Here is a 25,584-nt window from a genome sequence, read left to right as displayed (position 1 = left end):
AAGTGTCCCAACCCATTATTAGCTTATGTCCACACATCACTACTATATAGATGGCTACAATTTATTGAGAAAAATGCCTTTTATAAACACAAATGTCAGCACATCAAAATGCAACAAAGGAAATAAAATCCAAGCTCATGCTCACTGCTGCTCAACCTACCAACTTCACAGTAAAATATAGCAAATTTTACAAAGTGGACAAAACTTAGACATTGGCTACATACCACACCTTCAATATGTCTAGAACAAAACTTAGACGTTGGCTACATACCACACGCTCAATATGTCTAGAACCAAAAAAAAAAGGCATGGATATAATAATTGTTAATTAACAAGATGTATAATTAGGCACATGTATGATTAAATATGGATATAATAATTGATGATTAACCACATATAATTATTGATGAGTAACCACATATAATAATTGATGATTAACCACCTATAATTATTGATGAGTAACTAAATGTATAATTAAATATGTATGTCTCTCTCTTGGAGGCCCTAGATATATATAAAGAACTATTACTTATCTTTCTTTTTTAGAAGAGTCCACCACAAGGCAAGCATCTTTGTGCTGGCTGCATGCTCTCGTTGTCCGCCCGTCTCTCTGTGTGGCAACTCTCCATACTAGTCAAGGGTGCTGGCTTGCCCAATCGGATGGCTGAGATCTCATCTTCTGCCGAATCGGAGCGTGCTGGGCGCATCAAGTCCAGCAAACTCTTCTTTCCCATCTCTCAGGACAAGGCAAGGCTTGCTTTTCAAGAAATTCTCAATTAATCGCTTTTGTTTAATTATTCTGTATCTCCTTGGCAATTTTATTTTATTTTTTCTCTTGATTCAGGTCCCGTTGATATACTCTGCTTCCTACAACATAGCCTTCCTGGGTCTCGAAAAATTGTAAGTATTTTTTTTTAAAAAAATCGCATTTCAATTGTTGGGAACTGAAAATGTTGCGATTTTGAGCAATTTGAGAGTTATTTTTGGATAAATTTTCTGAATTTTTTCCATCAAGAAGTGAAGTCACCATGCCTTCGTTCCTTAGCTGGAGTGATTGATTCTTGTTATGAAAAAAGGCCTTCCAAATAAATATTGTAATAAGCAATTTTTTGATTCATTTTTATCAAATATATTTAATACTTAATCACAATAGTCTAATGGACAAGCCCAACCATTATATGTTAATGGAAATAATTGTTGTCTAATTGCCATTGCCAAGGTTTATCCACATTTTTTTATCAGTTTTTTGTATTTGAAAGCCTCTCTATATATGTTTTTTCATCTTATTATAATAGTTTCTTTTTGGGGAACTGATGTAGGCATCCCTTTGATTCCTCCAAATGGGGCCGCATTAAGGATTTGCTCGTGAAGAATGGTGGCTTGCATCACAAGCAAATTGTGGAGCCTAATGCTGCCACCGAAGAAGATCTCCTCGTGGTATATCCGACATTTCTAGGCTCGTACAAACTGTGATTAAGTTGAGATATAACTAGTTAGGTTGGTCTTAATTTTATCCATTTCATCAAGGAGTAGTAGGATAGGGCAGCTGGATATTGGTTGAAATTGTTGCTGCAAGGTGCCATATCAGGATTTTCCATACCCCTTCCAAAGCAAAAAATCAGCGAAAACAAAATTCATCAAGATTAGTCGTAATTAAACGAGATGGCTTGCTGCCTCTAGGTGCCAAAATGTGATTGGATTGCAATGATAGTTGCACTTTACAAGAGAACGTAAGATAGAACTTCTACTGCTGAATGCTCACAACAATGGCAAATATCTATGTACCCACTTACTGGCAAGAAAGAGTGCTGGTAACAGATGTTTGTTGAGGAAAGGGTTGTTTTTGGAGGAGCGGATGCTTGAGAATCATTGCGAGGTGGAGCCTTTCTAAATTGTCCCCACCGCGTAGCCAGCTGTTTCAGCCAGCAGTTAGCCGGCTGTTTTAGCCCGCACTTAGCCAGCTGTTGCAGCCAGTTACAGCCAACCAAACACTGCAAACAGCTGGTAGCTACCTGTAACCAGCTGACCAGCATATATGGAGAGCCAGGTTGAAATTGCCGTGTGGCAGTGAACCTGCTGCCCACACTCTTGGGCATACTTTCTAGGGCATTTTGGGTCCCCTCAAGTTGCTCACAGGCTGCTCTATGCTGCCTACAAAGCTCCATCAGCTTCTCCCTGTGTTACTGGGCCAATTGGGGTGTGCCTTTTCCCGTGTCACATCCTGCTGCTCGGTCACCCGTGTGTTCATGCTATCTTCCCTTCGGGTTCAGTCTGACTAAGGTGTGTGTCCATATGTACACACACATCCACACATAGCACAAACAACTAGCAGACTTACTACTGTAATCATGGCTGGAATCCACATGGTAACCACACCTCTCCTAGCCCATGTTTACAGGAGCTCCATTACCAGGAAGAGCCATATTGAGCAGCAGTATGTCTAGGATCCTAGTTTCATACTAGACCCCACACCCAGGCAGTTTGTGTGTGTCCGTGTGTCACTCTCAAAAAAAGAGAATCTATTTGTTAACTCTTTTGCCATTAGATAACTCTTCCGCCATTAAATAACTCTTTCTTTTGGTTCTAGGTGCATACAAAAGAGTATTTACGGAGCTTGAAGTGGAGTGCTAAAGTTGCTTACATCATTGAGGTAAGGTTTGCAACTAGGGAAAAGGTGAAGCTTATGCCATAAGGGCATGTAATCTTGCTTATGTGCTGTGTTTTTGACTTGATGCAATGTAATGTGGACTACTGGGACACTTAATGCGCGCTCGCGTGCGCGCACACACACACACACACACACATGCCTACATGCAAACACAACAATGGACAAAACAATAAGGATAGGATTTCAATATTTTGCAAATGCGTTTGTTTCTCTCTCTACTACACAAATTTGAGCTAGGTGCTTATACAGGGGGCTTTTTTTTTCCGAGAAAAGATCCTTTCATTAGTTATGTAAAAAACGCCCGTAGGGCTACAAAAGAGATCTCTCCTGCTCCTAACAGAGAAAAGAGCAGTGAATACATCATGGCAGCCCGGGAGACTCTCCCTAGGTGCTGCAAAATACAAGCATCAGACTAAAGGACTGAGCGGCTAAATCATACAATGGGGGGGGGAAAGAGCCAAACAGGTGGCCTGTAGTGCCAACGGGGGGATCCCGTGTGTAGGGTGTAGAACGGGCCGCAGCGCCAAGTGGTATGAAAGGCCTGGCGCCGTAAGATCGCCTCATCCGAGTCTCCCCGGATGCGGTCGTACTGTCCTCGCAGGGTGTGGATCAACTCCTGCCAAATCCCCCGAACAGTCTCTGCTGGTGGCTCCAATCTCCCCTCAAAGGCCGTGAAGCACCGGGCCCTCCAGGTGAACCAGATGGTGAGGCTGCTGAGGAGCTCCCATCGTAAATCCCTCTCCTGTGTCCAGCTGGCGGACGAGAAATCCGGTGCCGGAACCAGGCGAGGCTGGCCCCTAATAAATCTGATGGCCTGACTGCCCTGCTCCATCTCATAGCCCATAGCAGGCCCTGACGAAGTCGACCAAGCAGCGGCACCCCACGTAAACATACCCTCTGGAGAGAGGAGGGCCAGAATACGCAGCATCCGCAGCCAAATCTGCTGTGCCTGAGGGCAGTCCCAAAGGCAATGTCTCTGTGTCTCCATAGGGTGGCCGCATCGGACGCAGGCCGCCGGAAGACCGCTATAAACAAGCCAAGTGCCAACTGCTGAGCCCCTGTGGGCGACCAGCCACTGAAAAGCCGAGATCCTGCGGGCCTGTCGACTAGCCCATAGCCGAGCCCAGAAATCCTCCAGGAACTCCTGTGATAGTCCCTGCAATCGCCAATGCCCCGTTGCCGCTGGAGAAACCGTCCTCCTCGCCGTCAAGATATGCCGTCCCAACCTAACAGTATACTGGAAAAATGTGATCTCTGTGGCCTCAAGGGATGCATAAGGATCATGCCACTCGTACTCTCCGGGGTCCCACTGCAGCCGGGCCAAGGGGCGCGCTGCATATGCCCATATGCGCCAATCCGGGAGCACGTCAGCAGGGTCGGGGTCAATATGCCACTTCCGAGAAGCGGCAGCCACTACCCGAATCCTCTGAAAGGTGCACTCTGCAACCAAAGGCGACTCCACCTCCACTCTCTGGAGTTTGCCCTCATCCTGAATCTCATAATAGAGGCATCTGCCATCCTCAGTGCTAGCTTTGACAGCAATCAGGATCTCCAACTGTGTAAAGGCTCCCATCCACCGTGGGGCCACTGGCTCGAGAGGTGTGAACCACTCCTTTGAAAGTGCATCCTGAATATCATCCCTCATAATCAATCCCCCTCTGAAATGACTCAGCCTCTCCACCTGGGTCTCCTCTGGTAGATTGCAGAAAGCCTGCCAGTCTCCAAAACTACGAGCTGGGCCTGCCGCTAAAGGTCCCCAGGCTAGACGAGGCCGAGAACCCAGCATATGACCCTGCTCTGTACGAACCGCTGGGCTCCAGATGAGCGGCTGCCTGGCCCGCTCCTCAACACAAGAAGGAGGCCGCTGAGAGAGCCCCGGTCTCAGCAGCTCCCAAGCTCTCAGGATACTCAAAGCAAATCTGTCCTCCCATCCTCTACTGAGGCCTGTCCTCCTCATCTCTATGAAGATCCAGCGAATCTCTGGTGCCCAAGTACCCCCTGCAGGAGGCGCCCGGGCCTGCAGTCGCTGCAAGAGGAGCTCTTTCCAAGGCTCAGCGCCTGGAAGCAACCCCCGAACAATAAGCTTCCCCAATAAGGCTCTACTCTGATCGACTGGATCTATAATGCCCAAACCGCCCTGAGCCAGCGGAAGTGTAATAACTGCCCATGCAACCTTTGCCCGAGCTGGCTGACCGTCCCGCCCAGACCACAGAAAGTTCCTGATCAGCCTCTGTACCTGGCTGATGCAAGAGCTCGAGAAAATCCAGCAAGACGTAATGTACCACATAGTCGCTAACAGCACCTGATTTGCCACCACCACCCTCCCAGCCAAGGATAGTCGAGCTGTACTCCAATACAATAGCTTCTTCCGAATGCTCAGAAGAAGCGGGGCAATCTGCTGCTCAGGTGACAAATCGAGGCCAATCTGGCATCCCAAATACCGCACTGCTGTGCCGGGAGGAATCCATCTAAAACCGGGGTCCGGACTCCATGCCGGAGTGGGAGCACTACTGATCCAAAAGGCCACTGTCTTGCGCCAATTGATCAATGCTCCCGAAGGTGCACTAAAAACCTGGAGCGACTGCTCTGCCCGAATAAGATTGGCCTCTTGGCCATGCAAAAATAAGCCCGTGTCATCTGCAAACTCAGCATCAAGCAAATCCTCCCCCCGGACTGGGAGCTGAAGTCCTCTCAAACCAACCTCCTCTGCCGACAAATACATACTCATAGCCTCCGCAAAGAAGAGAAAAAGGACAGGGGCGAGAGGACACCCCTGACGGACTGATCTGGTCAGCTCAAAACTCGGCCCCCGACCTCCTGCAATCAGCACCTGGCTGCGAGCTGTGGAATACAAAGCTGCCACCCCTCTGATCCATCCTGGCTCAAAGCCCAGGCGTAGCATAGTGCCCTCTAAGAATCCCCAATCAACTCTATCGTATGCCTTCTCAAAATCGAGAAGCATCACGACCAAGTCCTCGCCAAGAAACCTAGCTCGGGCCGTCGCCTCCCAGAAAGTAAAGATGTTGTCAAGGATACTGCGCTCCTTGACAAATCCTGTCTGAGTAGCATGAATCAACTCCCCCAGGAAGGGCTGGATCCTCAAACTCAAGGCCTTTGCCAAGACCTTGTAGACAGTATTGAGGATCGTAATAGGCCTCCAATGCCGAATATCATCTGATACTCCCTCCTCCTTGGGGATAAGATAGATCAAGCCCTCTGAAAAGCTCTGCGGCATCACCCCAGTGTCCAAAACATGCTGAAAGCCCCTGCGGAGGCCTGGCCCCAAAAGGTCCCAATAGCGCATAAAAAAGGCCGGCGTCAGTCCGTCCTCCCCTGGGCAACTATGTCGCGGCAGGACCCTCAAGGCCTCGGCAAGCTCAGTCTCTGACAGAGGCGCACCTAAAACTGTGCGCATATGGTCTGTGACCCTCCTCTGCACATGGGCCCACACAGTCTGTCTGCATACATCTCGATCCTCAGTGGCTGGCTCCGCTGAAAGCAAGTCACTATAAAAAGCAGTGGCAATGTCTCTGATCTCCCCGAGCTCAGTAGCTATCGATCCATCCGGTCTACCAAGCTGGCGAACCCCTGCTCGCGCATGACGGGGTCCAGTGATCTCAAAAAACTCCCCAGTCACTGTATCACCAAGCTGCGTCCACTGAGAGGCCTGACGACGATAGTAAAACTCATGTCTCTGCTCCTCTGCCTCTCTAACCTCCTGGCGGGCCTGGCTCAGCTGGGACGCCACCCACTCACATGCTGGCTGCTGCTCCTGAAGGCGCTGTAGCGAAGCAAGGCTGCGTCTCAGCCGTTGCTCCCGCTCTCGAATCTCTCCCAGTCGTGTCAAAGCTGCAGCGTGCAGAAAAGAGCTAAGATCAATGAGTCCCTGGGCACACTGGCCCGCTGCATCCTGGTCAGAGCACTGACTATCATGCCAGATCCTCTCAATGTCCTCAGTGAGACTGGGGTCTGCAAGTACCCGCTCTGGGATCCTCAACTGCAAGCTGGGCTCCCGTGTCCCCTCCTCCAAAGTCAATATAACTGGCGCATGATCTGAAAATGAGGTGCCAGCAAGAATGCCGACGGAGCCCCCTCGCTCCCCCAACCAATCGCCCACATAAAAGCGATCAATCCGAGATAGATTAGTCCCTCCCTGCCGGCGATCCGACCGAGAGAAACTAAGATTGTCCTGAGACCGGGAGAAAGCCCCATGCTGCCATGCATCAGTGATCCTCAGTGACATGCAAAACCGGTCCCAAGCTGCAAGCTCCGTGCCGTGCACTGTAACATGACTGCCTCCCACCCTATCTGCCGGGTCCTCAAGCATGTTGAAGTCTCCCCCAACACACCAATGTGCGGCCTCTGGCAATGCATCTGTAACCTGAGTCCAGAACTCTGCTCTGGCACTAGCATGATTGGGCGCATAGATGTTGAGCACACCCAATAGCTCATCATGCATCCGCAGAATGACATACTGTGCTCTACCAGGCACAATGATCCCTCGATCCACAATGGCCTGCCGCCATGCATCTGCAATAACCATGCATACTCCTCCCTGTCCACCCAAAGGACCAAACCCTGCAGACCAGAAAGTGTCCCATCTACCAGGCATCACCGAACCATATCTCCGGATCCTGCTCTCACCCAAGTGGTGCTCCTGCATCATCAGAATGTCAATGCTGCCACCAACCAGGCATCTCTGTAGCTCCTGCCTCAAGCAGCCTCGATAGCGTATAAAGTGTGCTCCGCCAAGGCCCTGTACATTCCATGAGATGATCCTCATGGATGTCCTACTGAGGTGGATGCTGTCTCAGCCGTGCGGCGAGCCTTCGCAAGCGGCTTGGATGGAGAGTAGTCCCCATCCGAACGGCTGCGAGTCTGCCCACCCGGTGTACTGCAAGAATCCCGGATCAGGCGCCAGTGGCTGTGACCCATGGCGACTGCCTCCTGCTCTGACATAGTAACCTCGTGTATACTCACATATCCTGGGTCGCGTGCCAAATCTGCAACTATGCGCACGACCAAATGCCGAATCCCGGATGAATCCACACTCCCGGGATCCAAGAAAAAATGAGCCAACTCCCAAAGTCGGCCTATCACATCTGTAACCTCCAAATCGCTCATGTGATGAGAAAACTCAACTGCCTGAGTCTTCAACGTGCTGAGAGCGAGCTCTAGAGTCCACTCCCGGTCACAAGGTCCACAAAGAGGGAACGAGAAGGCCACCGCTGAGTCTAGTGCCTCCTCCCCGCGGGCCGGAGGTATCACTACATGCACTCGGATGGGTGCTGGCTCATGGGGGCCCTCGGCTCCAAAAAGCCGTGTAAAGGTATAATCAAACGCCTCCGAGCGCTGACGAATGCCGAGGCGACTCAGCCGACTGCGGATAGATGAAATCCGTGAGGCCCTAATCGGCATAGGTCTCCTCTGTGATGCTCGAGCGAGGTCAGTGCTCAGCGCCCTCCGGACTGCAGGTGAGCGCCAGGGAACTGCCTGGACCTCCCGGGAAGGCGAGGCGGGCGGAGGGGGAGGAGGGGGAGGCGAGGGAGGAGGAGAGGGAGCCGCTGCCGAGACCGGAGCGGGGGCGGGAGGAGGCGATGGTGGACGCGAGGCGGTGGGAGGGGGTGGGTGTGGGGGAGGTGAAGGAGGGGGAGCTGGCATCTCCTGGTCCTCGGTCGCTGCAGGGGTCTCCTCCTGAAGGGGAGCAAATCTGTTCCTCACGGGAACCCAGTGAGGCTGAGACTGTGGCTACTGCTGCAGCGGTATCTGGGCGTGCTGCTGTGGCTGTCTCCCTCGACGGCGCCCCTGTCCAGGCTGCCACTCCGAGGTCTCTGAGGCCTGAGCAGGTGTCCCTGAGGCTGCCTGCCGAGCCGAATCTGTGGGCGGGCCATCCGTGGCCTGCTGCTGTGGTGAGGGCCGAGGTCTCCTGCGAGGGCAGGCCTTGGCCAAATGACCGACCTGCCTGCAAATGAAGCACTGGTTCGGGAGCCCCGAGAACTCCACTCTCTGATCTATCCACCCCCCCCCTATCCTAGGTAGCTGAATGACCTTAGGAAGGGAGGAGATGTCAGATACCAACACTCTGACCGAAGGTAGCCCAGCTGCTCTGGCCACCACTGAAGCTGCTGAGGGGCCCGTCTCAAGAACCGAGCCCACCAATGCTCCGAGCCTGGAGAGGAGCGGAAGATACTCCCGGCGGAGACCAGGGAAACAAACTGTAATATGGAAGAGGCGCTCTCCCTGCTCCGCCGCTGCTGGGTCAAATCCATGTTGCCAAGGCCTGAAGAAAGCCCGAGCACCCCTGATATCCAGAGGACTCATGGCAAGGACCTTGGCAGCGCTCTGGGCGGCCTCGAACTCGATCTGATAATGTCCCCGGCCCAAGAGCTGTACATCCAGGATCTTGCCCACATCTGCAAGAAGGCGGGCCTGAAGAAGATCCCTGATCTCCCCTCTGCTGGGGCGAGTGCCGACTATACGGCAGATGGTGGAGTGAGCCTGAAGGCGCTCCACCTCTGCGGTGAGGCTCGCTTCCTCTTCCGGCGAAAGAGAAAGCCTGATGGGGATGACCTCGGGGGCGGGCGAGGGGGCTGCAGAAGAGTCCCTCTGAGGCGAGGCGGGAGGAGTCTCCATCAGAGTCTGAAGCTCAAGCGAAGGCGAGGCGAAAGCGGAAAACCTGCAAGAAGCGGGCTGCACACCAAGAGGCGGAAGGACGGATGACGATGAGGAAAAAAACAAAAACCCCTAAGGGGGGAAAACAGCACGACAGAGGAGGGAGGGGGGGGGCGAAAATCGGAGGAGAGGCCCAGAGGGGGGGGGCGGTGACAACGCGAGAAGGAAGGGGGCGGGGCGCTGCTGAAGGGCGGCGGGCGTGAAGAAGCGAAGAGGCGGGGGGGGGCGAACTGGCGGCAGCGGGGAGGGAGGGCGAACAGGCGGCAACGGGGAGGGAGGGCGAAATGGCGAAGAGGGGGGGGAGGCGCAGCAGCGAGGAAGGAGGGGGGGGCGGCGCAACAGCGAGGAAGGGGGGGGGGGGCGCAGCGGCGAGCAGAGGGGACAAGCGGGGGGCGGAAGGAGAGAAGGGACGCGAGGAGGGGGGGGGGGAGCGAAGGCGCGCAGAGCAGGGGGAGTCGGGAGCTTCAGCGAGCGAAAAGTCCACGTTTTTTCTAGGAACCATGCATTTAGGCGCTTATACAGGGGGCTTAAAACAAGAGCTTTCAGATATTTAGATCAGTTTGACAAAGTTGCTCCCTTTCCACCTTTCTACTTTTATGCAGCAGAGGTCATGAGACACCTCTTTAGAGAAGAAATATTTGCTGAGTTGGTCCAAAATGTTGTCCTTGAGAACATAGCAGCATAGAGATCCTTATGCCTCAAAATTCATGCTGTATTTAACTTGTCAAGAGATCTTCTCAATCATAAATTAGTGGAGGAAATCTCCATCCAATTAATATAATACATGCTGATTCTGGAAATTACAAAAAAGTGGGGGGAACAAACACACGCGCCGTGTGAAAATCTGAAAATAATGGCGAGGAAAAACTTACCTCTATTCTGTGTACAAGAGGAGAGTTGCGAAATCTGTCTCCTAGCGCTTTTGTCGCACGCTTGAACAAAGGAGTCAACACCTAGCTTTTTTTAACACATATTGCTTTTGACTTTTTTTTAAAGCAGTGCCTCCCTTCTAGAACCCCAAAAATGGCAAATCAAAGGTTTCTTAAAAAAACAGCACACATGCTTTTGGTTTAAGTTCTTTTAGGAAAAAATTTCAAAAATAGCGAGTTGCTTTTCTCTGTCTTTTTGGCGACCTGTGCAAGCACAGCACATCAGCATGCTGTCCATACCCGCATGCACTTGGGCACATCAGATGCTGCTCTGACCGCTCTCTCTGCTTGCTGCCCTGGGCCCACTCTTCCCGACTCTTTGTTGTGCATCCATTGGTACTCTCTTGGAAACCAGGCATGTCATGCTTTTTGCCACATGATACCCATCTTGATTAGTACAAACCCCTTAAGAGGGTGGAGGCTAGCTCACCTCCCAACTGTAGGTTCTATGCTTCGAACACCTCAAGCGAGGAGCTAAGGTTTGACTCCTAGAGATCCATGCTAGTCTGCCCCATAGAGGCCTTTGGCATGCCGATCTATGCTCCACCACATGCATGGCCGGAGTCTTGGTGGAACTATGACCAGTAGTGAGGTTATGACAATCCCATGTTTCGCTTATATAGTGCCCACTGCTGCTATAAATAACCATCATGTTATAAATAGCAAGTACACATTGATTTACTAATAATAACCTTAGCCACCTGTATTAGCCTGCTTTCTCCTAATGCCAGGGCTTCCTAACCTTGCCGGATTAGGCCACTAATCCCGAGGATTAGCACTAGGTACGCAACATTGACTGGTTGTGACTGCCACATGTTCCCGGAATACACGAAAGTGTGTCACTCGCACTACTATACTTGCCGTAGAGCATTGTCTTGTGCTGCCATGAGGAAGTAATTGGTGATGTTTAACAGACATTTTGGAACACATTTCAAATCCCCAGGAGCAATCTGTTACATGTAGAGATTTAACTTGAACTTTTGAATTTTAAAGCTTTGAGCTTCTAGCTAGTAATTGCTATCTAAAAACATGATGGATTTTTTTAATGGTTTATGTTTGATCTAAGGGTGTGTGATATGATAAACAATTTGTCACTCTTTGGAACAAACGTTTGAGAGTCTTCTGTAGCAGATGGTACTGACCTGCTGCGCCCTTTCACAGGTGCCTCCTGTTGCAGTGCTGCCCAACTTTATTGTGCAACGAAAAGTTCTTCAACCTTTCTGCAAGCAGGTTTTGTATAAAATGGTCTCAGAACTCCCATCATTTCTTTAGTTTATTGATCTTACTGTCACATGCATTAAAAGGGTATTTACTAAAGCCCCTTATCTTGGTCCTATGAATTGGAGTACAAATTTTTGGCTTGCCATGTGAAACGGCAGGACATAGCAGTATTCTGATGGCAGATTTGTAAGGGATAAATCATCATCTTTCAAAATTGAGTTTCTGAATATTGTCTTAGAACTTTTCATCTCTCTCTCTCTCTCTCTCTCTCTCTCTCTCTCTCTCTCTCAATTTTTTTGTAAAATATAAAAATGAAGATAATTTCAAATATCTAATACTTTGAACAAACAATTATTTTATGCAATATAAATAATTTCAAATTGTAGAATCAACAATATTAATACAACACAGTACAAAATTTATATTGTGAAGTAGCTCGGTGTAAAAGAACTTGAATGACGTGGTTAAATTTATGAACACTTACTATATGTAATTTATCCTTCCAAATTAATATTTAAACAACTTTTTACCAAAATCACATAAAAATGCCATTCATGTAAATACATTTCTTTAAATATTTCTTATAAAAACGTATTAAGAAAACCCCTTTTGTTGAACTGAGGTTCTATCTTAAATATTTGCTAACTAAGTCCCCACTACCATAACTGGTCAGTCTTTATCCCACAGTCTATTTTGTGCGTGCATGCATGTGGGTGTATTGAGTCGCTACCTAATTGGTTGACCAGTTGGCCCTCCTGGTAATGTGCGGTTATCGGACTACCCAGGCCATGTTCAGTGTGGGCATGCCAATGGCTGCCATGCAACCCTACCGAGGCCTGCAAACTTACTTTCATTGCTCCATTTCCTCTCTGTTTGCACATACAACCTACACAACGTATGCTTTTATCATTATGTTTTCAACCTTCTTGAATATGGAAATTTTACCTTACACATTTAGTTAGTATTTGCATCAGTCACACCTGGCTTGAATTGCATGAAAAGTTCCTTGTTACTGTAAAATTAGTACTGTATGTTAATGCAATAACATGCTATGAAAGCATGCATGATGACAGGTAGGTGGGACAGTACTTGCTGCCAAGCTCGCAATGGAGAGAGGCTGGGCTATCAATTTGGGAGGAGGGTTTCACCATTGCTCAGCAAAGGAAGGAGGTGGCTTTTGTGCTTATGCAGATATCACACTATGTCTGCAGTTTGCCTTTTGCGAATTATCCATATCAAGGTATATATTTCTATTCATAATTATTAAATATGCTGTATTTAAAAAAATGATCAGGTCATTTTTGAAAATTGATCAAATCTCAAAGAATGGTGTATGATTAAGATCCTTATAACTTTGTTTTTACTTTTGATGAATTGTATTCTTCTTGAGAAGCATGCCAGAATGTGTTGAATTAATTTTCTCAAAGTTTTTGCATTGGGACCTTACAGGGCAATGATTATCGACCTTGATGCACATCAGGGGAACGGCCATGAGAGAGACTTTGCTGGGGATAGTGAGCCTCTCATCTTAAGAGGGCCAGTTCAAATTTTCCTAGCTTGTGTGGAGGGTTTAGCACAATAATACTGACAATGAGTTACACAAAGCCATCCCAAGCGCACACCCCCCCCCACCCCCTCTCCTTGTTCCAACCCAACACATACAAATATAAGCTTCTGTCATTATATGTTTTTTTTTTTTGTGCAGAAAGGGTTTACATACTAGATGTGTACAATTATGAGATTTATCCCCGGGTAATATATTTTTTATAAATTGTTTGTTTCCATCTAAAAACATTTACTTTTTGTTCTTATGGTGTTTGTGGCACCTGCCATATGACTGTGACTAGGACTCGGAAGCAAAGAAGTGGATCAATCAGCAGGTTGAGCTGCCGGTAAGAGATTGCAAAAGAGGACTTTTTTAGACTGGTAGGTAGGTATAAGCTTGTGCTCACAGGTATTTTGCCCAATCTACACAAGTCTAATATGGTTAGAATTTGTGGAAATGCTAGAGTGGGACAACCACCGAGCTCTATTTGCAACGGCTGCAAAAAGAACTGGAGGTATATTTAGCACATTTCAATTCTAAATTTTTAGCCAAGACACTAAGGACTGCAATTGGCATTGTAAGGTAATGAAAAACTTCCGAATTGGTTGAAATTGTTTGCCAAATTGCTGATTTTATGCAAAGTTGTAATCAGAATACTTGTCATGTTTCTCACTGGACATTCTCAAAATTGCATCACTTTTTTCAAAGAACATCTTGAAGCAGGGGTGCTTTTCACATTTGAAGCATATCTCCAAAACCCCATATCAGAATGGGTTGTGAGGGCACACCTTATGGCATAATACATACATGCATAAGTGCTTACATATGTGAGGCACAGCTTATGGCATAATACATACATGCATAAGTACTTACATACATATTTCCATCTATATTCATTCATACATTGGTGCGTACGCATACATACATGCATACATGCATAGATACCTAGATACATGCATACACACATAGAGACGTATGCACATACATACATGTATATGTACATAGGTACGTATATAGCTACATCCCGACAAGCCTAGGGTTAGGGTTAGGGCTAGGGACGTGGAGACGTGGAGGGTTCACACGTGGGCTAAGGGCGCTAGCAAGATGAGGTCTAGATTGGCTAAGAGCTTATAATTATTATCCTAGAGCTAATAATGGCTGAAAGCTTATAAATAAAGCAAGGGCCAATAATAGCGAGGTTATTGCCATATAAGTGACCTTGGGCACTTATGAGTTATTGCGGTATCCATGCCGTAGACAAGAGGGCTACGAGGGGCATGCAAGGCCTTATGGCTATGGAGCTGCAAGGTGGGTGGTTTGGCCTAGTGGTATGGGACGCTAGATTTGGGCCATCATTTAGCAAGCAAGCTCTCCGCAATCAGACCTCAGGCTCGAGGGTGAGTCCAGAGGATTCTACATTGGGTGATGAGTCGCTAGCCACAATCTATAGTAGTCAAGCGATACGTACAATGTCGGGTCTATGAAACCTCGTTAGGGTTTCAATTCTAGGTCAAATGATCCATTGTCCTTCAGGATCTCTATTAATGGGATTGCATGGACTTTTGGTAACCTTAAGTTCATTTTAATTTGGTGGGGTGAAAAGTAGTTGGAAGCCATATGTTGTTTTAGGTTGTTCGAGGACATGGGACATAACGCAGAAATTGATAGGGAGTTTTATGCTTGCCCTAAAAGTAGACATGAGTAACTATTGATTGTGTGAAAATATGATCACCGTTTAGTCTTAGATGAGGATTACACATGGGATGTCACATGCACGGTCGTGCCATGGCTAATCCTCAGCATGAACGATGGAATCCCTGATCTAAGTCAATGTTTAGGTCATCATTAGCAGTAGGAGCATTACCATCAGTAGTAGCACCATCAGTATCAAATCAGTAGCATCATCATCATCATCATCATCATCATCAACATCATCATCATCATCATCAGCAGTAGCAGCAGAACCATCAGCACCATCATCATCTTCGCATGTACAGACAACCATGTCACCTTTTTGTACAATATTGAATATAGAAAAACCTTGACACCAACTGTCTCTCTTCTTCTCTCTCCTCTGCCTTAACCATGTTTAAATCAGCATCTTGTTCTTAATTAGGTTTAGGGCTATTGATCAGTACAGCAAGGCTTCCTCGCATGCAACAAGAAATTTTGTGGTTGGAATATTGTACTGGAAGTACATGGCACTAGGGCTTGTTTGTGCATTAAGTGGACTGGTGTTTGCAGACAACTAATGCAAGATGCCATTTGATATGATAGTTGAGTTGTGTTGTGGGTCTATGCTAGGGTGGTTATGGTAGAGCTTGTTGCAATTTAAGACTGGATGATTCAGCTCTTGGATGAGAGTTGGATTGACAATAAGCAATTGGATCTTTGTACTAGGGTTTACAAGAGGAGTCTTACAGTGGCCTAGGTGTCACGATTGTGACGTGTTTATATATCAGATTCTCTCTTCATTGCTGATTACTGTTGCAGATACAAAGAGTTACCAGCCAAAGGGAACCCCTACCCTCGACTGGTTGCGACTCTTCGTCAAAGGATGTACCTCTTCATCGAATAGCCACATCTCTTCGACGAATGGTTGTATCCCTTAGTGAATGGTTGTGCCTCTACATCGACTGGACACATCCCTTAGCCTAAAAGTTGTACCCTTTCGTCTAAGGTCATGTAAGGACATGCCTCTTCAAATGTGTCTCTTCATCTCCTATATAAGAGACCTATTGTACTCAGTTTAATAACAACAAGTCAATTCAATCTTGTCTCAAGTGTTCTCCTGAAGGTTCTTGTTCTAAGTTAATTACTTAAGTAGTAATTAGTACACAATATGCAGGATTAACAACATAATCCTCACAGTGGTATCAGAGCAAATTTTTTCCTACCCGTGGGTTGTGAAGCCCTCACCCTCTCCGCGGCACTCCCTCATCCACCTCTCCTTTCGGTGTTGTATGGAAGAAGCAGAGCGATGGTGGACTTGGCGTGAATCCTTGCTTGTAGTAATGTAAACAAGTACACAAGGTCTCACACCCATATACACGTATTGTGTGTATAGCAGAGAGGGACCCCCTGCAGTATTTCCGGAATGCCCTCCCTCCCTGCTGCCGGTGGCGTTCGCAACATGGCAGGAACTGCCCCCTTCGCTGCTGACTATGGAGCCCCCCTCTCTTCGCCTTGGGTGCTGCCAACGGGCGCTCTTGCTTGCTGAGCGTGGCTGCCGGTTGTGAGCGCCTTACTATATGCTGAGCGTGGCTGAGCGTCACCTCCACTCCTACTCTGTGTGCTACTATATGCAGTGACTGCTGGTTCAACACTGTTCGCAGCGACCCATTCGGCGATCAGCCTTCGAAGCGTCACCTCCACGCGGCGATTCAGCTTTCGAAGCGTCACCTCCACTCGGCGACGGCCTTCGAAGCGTCAACCTTCAAAAAAAAAAACACCAATACACAACATTAATAAGTGTACTGCCACGTGGAATCTTTAAAAAAAAAAAACCCAAACAAAAAAACCACCACCCGGCTGTCAGGATGTCGCCTAGTTCTTACTCGCCTCCTTCTCTCCAGCGAATAAGCGCCCTTCTTCCTGGCTGTTCGTGGGTTTTCCTGGCTTTGCCCACACCACATATCTTGTGTGCTCTCGCCCCCTACGTGCATGCGTCATGGACAACTTCCCGGAGGAACCCGACATGCACATCTCTTACCTGAGTTACATCGACGAGATCCCCGAGGCTGTTCTTCCCGAATACAGCCCTCCTCGTGCCCTCACTCCGGATTCAGTGCCACTACCCGCCGATGTTGGGTGGATTCCAAGTTTTTCAGCCTCTCCTATCCCAGCATCCCCGGCCTCTCAGGTGTACCGCATTCATGTCAGCAGCCCGCATGTGACCGAACCCGACACTTGGGCGATTTGGACTATCTTCCTCACCTGCGAGCCACTGCATCTTACTCATTTCGAGTATTTTTTATCACAGTACCTGCAGTTGGCACACTTTCTTCTAGAGTGCAGTGTGGATGGCTTACGCAATGTCTCCTCCACGTGCCCTCCTGTGACATTTTACTGCGAGATCTTCGTCCCCGACTATACTCCATTATCTCCAGTACCCAGTTCTTTGGAGGAAGCCAATGCAGTAACTTCGGAGGACGATCCCGACGAAGTGGAAGATCCCGACTTCGCGTACGAGGACCTTATTACTGCCTCTCCAGCAGCTGTTCCTTCCATTCTCCATTTCGGGTGGACCTTTCCTGCTTCACCACAGTACTCTCTCTGAGTGCTTCAGATGTCGACGTCGCACGACAACGTGCCACCCGCCGATCCTCAGATGGAAGCCTTGCTGATAACTACTCTCCAACAACAGATGGAGGACTTGCAAAAGGCATTTTTCGACGGAATGGCATCAATGAGATCCCAGATGGACGACATGCAGCAGCGGCACCAACATCAGCGCGAGGGATCCAGGAAGTCCCAGCGAGCGCATCGTTCGCATTCTCCACAGTCATCATCATCATCCTCGGTGGGCCAGCAGGACGATCCCTTACCTCCTCCCGATCCGACTGCCGAGGTAGACAATGCTGAACTTAAACTTTTATATAAATTAATGACCACAGCACAAACACGAAAGATGGACATCAAGTTACCCGAGCCCTACAATGGCCGCCGTGATAAGCGGTTAATCGATCATTGGCTCTACAAAATGAAGGTTTACTTCTCGAATACTGAATTGCCCGAGAACAAAAAAGTAGCATTGGCCAGTACCCTTTTGAAGGATACCGCCTTCCTCTGGTGGCGACGCAGGATTGCAGATGGCAAGTCTACTCCAACGTGCGATAAATTCCGGCGTGCTCTTCGCAAGGCTTTTGAGCCTGCAAATGCGAATTTTCATGCCAGGTCTTCTCTCCGCCGCCTGAGTCAAACTGGCTCCGTGGCCGCGTACATCTCAGAGTTTCAAAAATTGGCTCTGGAGATAGAGACACTCAGCCCCTCTGACCAGCTTCACAGCTTCATTGACGGGCTTGAACCCACAATCCAAGACGAAGTCCATAAGTATAATCCTGCCACCCTGGATGAAGCAATCTCGTATGTCGAGCGCATCAGTGATTACCGGCGTCCTCCCAGGAACTTTTCCTCCGGCGCCCGTTCCTTCCAGCGGAATCGATCCAATGGGACTAGCCAACCCCAGCGTCCTAATTCTGGACAACCGAACTCTCGGCGACCATATTCTGGACAACAGTCCTTCCGGCCGCGATTTTCCGGGCAAACTTCCGCGTCAAATGCAGGATCCTCTCAGACCGAATCCTCTGGCAGCAGCAGAAACCGAGATCGGTCTCGACAGGACCGTCGCAACAATGATCGGCGCAATTTCAAGCGAGAACCCTCTTCAGGACAGCAAACCTCTTCATCGACTGCCCCTTCATCCCAACCTAGTCGCCCAGGCCTCTGCACAATTTGTTCTGGCGATCACCGGTGGTATGAATGCCCTCAGCGTCCTAAACCCTCCAACACTCGGCGCAATTCTCAGGTGGACAGTTGTCACCATGCTGATCATGACCCGCCTCCTGTGAAAGACAAGAACAAACAGATGGCTTGTTCTGTTCGCGTTTCAGAGTTTGTCAGTACCCTGATGCTTAATGGCCAAAGTACCAACCCTGCTCCAGTGAATCTGTCCAAACAGGTCCTTAGTCTTCTTGGCTTCATTGGCGACCATCCCATCAATGTGCTGGTGGACAGTGGCTGTTCCACTAATTTTGTGGGCACTTCTTTGGTTCATAAGCTTCGCCTACAGACCCGACATTTTGTGGATGCTTTTCAAGTGGAGCTTGCTGATGGTTCCTTCCTTAATTGTAACCAAAAGGTGCAACAGCTCCAGTTCCAGATTCAAGATTACCAGGATCACCTTAATTTTTCAGTGATGCCGTTGTCACATTATGACATGATATTGGGACAATCTTGGCTGTATCGATATGATCCGGTGATTAGCTTTCGTTCCCATTCAATTCAATTATATCATAATGGTCGAGAGCTGGAACTTCATGGCCTTTTCAGTGCCAAACCCATCACCATTGTTTCTGCCCTGCAAGTCAAACGTCTCGTTCGCAAACGTGACAGTGCAACATCCTTGGTCATGTTACGGGAGATTGAAGCAGAAACCAGTGAGCAATCTCAAGCCTCGTCATCAACTACTGCTTACTTGGAGCAACCCTTCTTCAGGCCTTTTCAGGATTTGTTTCCGAATGATCTTCCGACGACATTGCCTCCTCGTCGTCTTGTGGATCACCCGATTGATCTTATCCCAGGTCAACCTCCTCCAACCCGAGCTCCATACCGTGTTTCTTACTCTGAATCTCAGGAGATACAAAAGCAATTACAGGAGTTGCTGGACAAAGGTCACATCCGTCCCAGCAAAAGTCCTTTCGGAGCCCCGGTTTTACTTGTCAAGAAGAAGGATGGATCAATGCGGCTTTGCATTGATTACCGAGCTCTCAACAAGCTGACAATCAAGAACAAATTTCCTTTACCTCGCATCGATGAATTGTTCGACCAACTACTTGGTGCTAAGGTGTTTTCCAAGATTGATTTAAAGTCCGGCTATCATCAAATTCGTATCCGTAATGGTGATGAATACAAGACAGCCTTTCGGACAAAATATGGCCATTATGAATTCTTGGTCATACCTTTTGGGTTAACCAATGCCCCGGCCACTTTCATGACCCTGATGAATGAAATTTTTGGGCCATACTTGGATAAGTTCGTGATCGTTTACCTGGATGATATTCTGGTTTTTAGCCGATCTATGGTCGATCACAAAGAGCATTTACAGATAGTCTTTGAAGTACTACGCAACAATGTGCTGTACATCAACAAAAAGAAGAGCGAATTTTTCAAAAACCATGTGGAATATCTTGGTCACATCATTTCTGCTAATGGGATTGCAGTAGATCCTAAGAAGATTCAGGCGATTGTGGATTGGCCTTTGTCCCTCACCATTTCAGATGTTCGATCTTTCTTGGGACTTGCTAACTTCTATCACAACAAGGTGCATAGATTTTCGGAGATTGCTGCCCCTTTGACAGAACTGACAAAGCTGGACAAACTTCAGTGGTCTTCAGAAGCTGAGCAATCCTTCAATGATCTCAAGCATGCCTTGACGACAACCCCGGTCTTGGCCATTGCAGATCCCACTCAGCCCTTTGATGTAATGACAGATGCCTCCGATCGTGCTTCTGGTGGAGTTTTGATGCAGAATGATCGTGTCATTGCTTTTGACAGCAGAAAGTTTTCAGCCATTCAAAGCAGGTATCCTGTGTATGATAAGGAGTTTTTGGCAATCGTGCATGCTTATCGAACATGGAGACATTATCTTCTTGGAGCAGATTCAGTTGTACGTACAGATCATCAATCTCTGACGTATATTTTCACTCAACCTGTTATGAACTCTCGACAAGGCAGATGGGTGGAATTCTTGGCTAATTTCCACATGATTATTCAGTATGTTCCTGGTCTTCAGAATGTGGTTGCAGATGCCTTAAGTCGCATGCCTCGAGCCATTAATTTTGCCATCACAGATGTGCAAATGGAAATCCCTGCTTGTTTCAAAAATGAATATTTGACGGATAGAGATTTTGGAGATGCGTTCCGTGCTCTCAAATCTTCTAATCCCAGTCCTGCAGAAATGAACATGTTTGCAGCCTATATTATCATAGATGAGTTGCTGTTCTTCTCTGACCGCATTTGTGTACCTCACAATACTTCATTGCGAAAGATTCTTATTCAAGAACATCATGAAGTCCCTTATGCTGCTCACCCTGGTATCAACAAGACATATCGACTTTTGTCTGCTACATACTTCTGGCCTCAGATGCAGCAAGATGTTATCAAATTTGTCAAAGCTTGTCATTCATGTCAAACAATGAAAGCCTCTCGACAACTTCCTCAAGGGTTACTTCAACCATTGCCAGTTCCCAATGAGAGATGGGAAAGTATCAGTATGGATTTTATCACCACCTTGCCTCGTTCATCCAAAGGCAATGCTCAAATTCTTGTGGTGGTTGATCGATTTTCCAAAATGGCACATTTCATTCCTTGCAAGAAAGCTGCTTCAGCCCCAGACGTAGCGTCATTATTCGTGCAACATGTCTTCAAATTGCATGGTTTACCAAAGACCATCATTTCTGACAGAGATCCAAAGTTCACTGGACATTTTTGGACGTCTTTGTTCAAATCTCTTGGCACGAATTTGTTATTCAGTTCAGCCTATCATCCTCAAACAGATGGACAGACTGAAAGAGTCAATCAGATTTTGGAAGAAATGATTCGACATTACATTCAATTCCGTCTGGCATCATGGGAAGATTATTTACCACTCGTGGAATTTGCTTATAATAATTCCCATCATTCAGCAATTGGATTAACTCCATTTCAAGCCGCATATGGACATACTCCTCTTGTGCCTACAAACTTTGTTTTGCAACACAAAGTGGCGTTGGCAGATCAGTTGGTTCAGGAGATGCAAGATGTGCTTGTACAAGTTCGAGATAAATTGGTCCATGTGCAACAAAAATATCAAAAACAGGCCAACAAGCATCGTCGACATGCAGAATTTCAAGGAGGAGACTTGGTCTTATTATATGTAGCACCTCACCGCTACAAAACAGTGAAGTAGTTTTTCCAAAGTTACGACCTCGCTTCTATGGGCCTTTCAAGATTCTTGCCTGTTCCAGACTTATCTTCTTATGTACCAGAAATTGAAGATGACCATATTATCCTTGTTCCAGAAGTAATACTTGACGTAAGACAGAAGGAAACAAGAAGAAAGTTGACTACATAATTTCTTGTGAAGTGGATGGACTTGGATGAGTCTGATTCCACTTGGCAAACAGATGAAGAAATGCAGCAGTACCCTAACCTTCTTCAGGAGTTCTTCGACAAACGGATGTCTATCATTTGACACATGGGTTTTATTTTAAATGGGAGGGAATGTCACGATTGTGACGTGTTTATATATCAGATTCTCTCTTCATTGCTGATTACTGTTGCAGATACAAAGAGTTACCAGCCAAAGGGAACCCCTACCCTCGACTGGTTGCGACTCTTCGTCAAAGGATGTACCTCTTCATCGAATAGCCACATCTCTTCGACGAATGGTTGTATCCCTTAGTGAATGGTTGTGCCTCTACATCGACTGGACACATCCCTTAGCCTAAAAGTTGTACCCTTTCGTCTAAGGTCATGTCCCTTCATCAAAGGACATGCCTCTTCAAATGTGTCTCTTCATCTCCTATATAAGAGACCTATTGTACTCAGTTTAATAACAACAAGTCAATTCAATCTTGTCTCAAGTGTTCTCCTGAAGGTTCTTGTTCTAAGTTAATTACTTAAGTAGTAATTAGTACACAATATGCAGGATTAACAACATAATCCTCACACTAGGTAAGAGGTAGTAGACTTGAGTAGATGCTATGGTTCGCTTACATAGGCTTGTCTCCTTATGTATTCACAAGGACATCATTGAATAGGAGGAGGGAAGTAGGTTACGTCCCGATAGGCCTAGGGTTAGGGCTCGACATGTAGACTAACCTAGGTTAGGGTTCGGGCTTAGTTGGGGCATTGGTTCATGGAGGGTTCACACATGGGCTAAGGACACTAGGAGGATGAGGTCTTGATCGGCTAAGAGCTTATAACTAATATCCTAGGGCTAATGCTGACTAAAAGCTTATAAATAAAGAATGAAAGCTTATAAATAAATAAAGTAAGGGCCAATAATAGCGAAGTTATTGTTATATAAGTGACCTTGGGAGCACTTATGAATTATTGAGATATCCACACGGTAGACAGACACGGTAGACAGACAGGAGGGCTACTAGGGGCATGCAAGACCTCATGGCCATGGAGTTGTAAGGTGGGTGATTCAGCCTAGTGGTATGGGATGCTAGGTTGAGGTTATCAATACCAAGCAGGCTCTTGGCAATCAGACCTCACGCTCGGGGGTGACTCTGGAGGACCCTACGGTTGGGTGGTGAGTCGCTAGCCACAATCTATCATGGTCATGCGGCGGTTAGGATGTCAGGTCTATGAAACCTCATTGGGGTTTCGGTTCTAGGTCAGATGATCCTTGGACGTGGTCTATGGAGACCTTACACATAGACATAGACTTAGAGACAGAGAGAGGTACATAACATTTGTGCATGTATTTATGGGCACACGTGCGCACCCGCACCCATTTGAGTACTCCCTTGATGCTTTTATTTGAATAGGCACTTACTAGGAGGTTTAAGTTGATTTCTTTGTTTTTTATTTTAATAATGAAGTTCTTTAAATTTTGACGATGCTTATCCTGTACAAAATAGGTTGCTCAAAGTGCATTTCAACCACAGTTGATAATCTACAATGCCGGAACAGATATTCTTGCTGGGGATCCACTTGGGGGAATGCTTGTAAGTTTGTGAAGTTTCCTTTGTACAGGGGAGTATCTTATCCATGCTTAATTTGGGCTTCCATCTTCAATGTCAAGGGCTGTTTTTTGGTATGATATCTATTTTGAAAGAATTTGCACATGCTTATTGAAAAGTATAACTAGATGCAAAGAACACTCTTTGTAGGTATCGCCGGAGGGTGTCAAACAACGTGATGAAATGGTTTTCCGATTTGCCAAAGAGCAAAATATCGCGATTGTAATGCTGACGTCAGGTTTGCTTGCCACTGCTTTTCTTCTCCTTTTGTGTCTGAAACTCTTAAGGGTATGAGTCTTGATATACGCTGTCCTTTCCTTATATAGAAATGGATTGGTTTCAGTAGGTGGAGTTCAGCTTGTCCCATTTACATTAATCGGGATTGCTGCACTTAGCCCACTGAGGGTCCAGCTTGTCCCATTTACATTAATCAGGATTGCTGATCTGAACCCTACTATTTGCTTTATGTTTGGAATGACATGGTTTCATTTTGTCGGCATGCACATGTGCATAGAAAGATTGTTTGTACTCAATTTCCGTTCATACCACTAAACATTCTCTTTGAAATAATCATGTTAGTAGCTCCTAATAGTTGATATGTGGTGAACCGTGGAAGACGTCCATAATTCCCCTTTGGGCATTTTTGTGGTCTCCCCTCAGTGGTGGATATGGCTTCATGAATCTTGGGTCTATGAGATATGTGGACCTCCAAGATGCCCCGAGACAAGTCCCCCGCAGGTGTCTAGATGCAGCTTATTGTGTGGAGGTGGTTATGAGGACTCCCTAAGGTGGGGATCCCTTGAGGCGAGTCCTTGTCTCTCTGGCTTTCTAGCTTAGCGTTTCCCATGGTGAAAAGAGATTGGATGAGTGGTTGCTCATGTCCTTTGATCTCTTTGGCCCCTCATGAATTTTCTCATGTCTTTGCACCTCATGCAAGATACTCAATGACTCAGCAAAGTGGATCAAATCTCTCCCTAAATAGTCAGTGGCAGCGACCCCTGATCAGGTAAGTATGCTGGTCATCAAAGGACTGGATGCTCCTGGTCCCCTATCTCCCACATATAACATATCGTGCATACTCGTAGTTCTCAATGTTCTCCAATGGGCGCCACCTGCTGTAAGGTCTCCACATGCCACGCCCAAGGATCGTTTGACCTAGAACCATAACTCTAATGAGGATGGTCTGCCCCGACCCTTGGAAATCCTGAGCATCTCCAAGTGTCATGGTATTTGCATAAATCTATATGCCATCACTGTGAGAAAGTGATCTTGCTATAACTGGGTTGCATGGTATGTTTTCATGACAACCAGACCTCATCATTGGTGAGATGGCATCCGTCACATGGCCTTCATGAAATTCTGGAGTCTGCTCCCTCACAGGTTTGCAAGAGAGCTCAGACTTCTGCAGGACGTCACTCATGCTTGATCTGGACTCTCAGATAGAACCCTCAACAGGTCTGGTAGCACGCCTGCTAGTTGGTTTGAGGTCTCTCTTGTGACTGTTTGGCCATCCTTTGATTGGTATCTGCATAGAAGTCATCGAAAGGATATCAGCATGTCAAGTCTAAAGGGGATATCGAAGCTTTGTGCTTGTTCGTGGGGCTTTAGGGTGACAGCAGGCCATTCCACGGCAGCTGGACTCGATCTAGCAGATTTGCTTGCTAATCCTAACACCATCACTAGGTACTGTTTTTTCAGGTGCCAGATTTGGCAGCATTCCTGTTAGGGAATGCAATGATGGAGTTGATGGTTTGAGCTTTGTGAATAGACTCTTATGGAGTTAAAAAATTGCATGTGGGTTTGTCTTTATTTGCAAGCAGGTGGTTATATGAAAACAAGTGCGGGAGCCATAGCAGACTCGATTATTAATCTCTCGACAAAGAGGTACATCTCTTTGGGGTCTGCATCTGCCCAGGGGTGAAACATAGATAGCATTGTGTTTGATGCAGCAAATAAATTGGGCTCATGGCCCCCCCAGAAATTTCCAATGTAAATACTAAAGAAAGTAGAAAAATTACACGTGCACATCTACATCATTCTGTTGTACTATTTTCTGATATGTATCAATATAATGATTGCTGCACTTCATCACCA

At 47.1% G+C, this 25,584-nt stretch overlaps 1 protein-coding gene across 1 annotated transcript; it reads left to right on the top strand.

The window, feature by feature from the left end:
- The first annotated feature begins 529 nt into the window (after nt 1-529).
- Nucleotides 530-25,584, top strand: HDA2 (histone deacetylase 2). The gene is made up of 13 exons (XM_086788783.1): nt 530-747; nt 845-900; nt 1,320-1,437; nt 2,588-2,650; nt 11,431-11,499; nt 12,564-12,730; nt 12,940-13,004; nt 13,196-13,242; nt 13,338-13,382; nt 13,500-13,550; nt 23,389-23,475; nt 23,641-23,728; nt 25,311-25,584. The coding sequence occupies exons 1-13, from the start codon at nt 586-588 to the stop codon at nt 25,409-25,411; spliced, it is 1,119 nt and encodes a 372-aa protein (XP_086644909.1). The 5' UTR covers nt 530-585; the 3' UTR covers nt 25,412-25,584.

Source organism: Cibotium barometz, chromosome 52, assembly GCF_041138505.1.
Source record: "Cibotium barometz isolate CiBa-2024 chromosome 52, ASM4113850v1, whole genome shotgun sequence".
Taxonomy (NCBI): domain Eukaryota; kingdom Viridiplantae; phylum Streptophyta; class Polypodiopsida; order Cyatheales; family Cibotiaceae; genus Cibotium; species Cibotium barometz.
The sequence above is the reverse complement of the archived record's forward strand: the minus strand, read 5'-3'. Positions and strand labels throughout refer to the sequence as shown.

Coding starts and splice junctions, on each gene's coding strand:
- HDA2 (XM_086788783.1), top strand. CDS start 586: ATGCTCTCGTTGTCCGCCCGTCTCTCTGTGTGGCAACTCTCCATACTA. Junction 748..844: donor TTCCCATCTCTCAGGACAAG/GCAAGGCTTGCT, acceptor CTCTTGATTCAG/GTCCCGTTGATATACTCTGC. Junction 11,500..12,563: donor TTCAACCTTTCTGCAAGCAG/GTTTTGTATAAA, acceptor GCATGATGACAG/GTAGGTGGGACAGTACTTGC.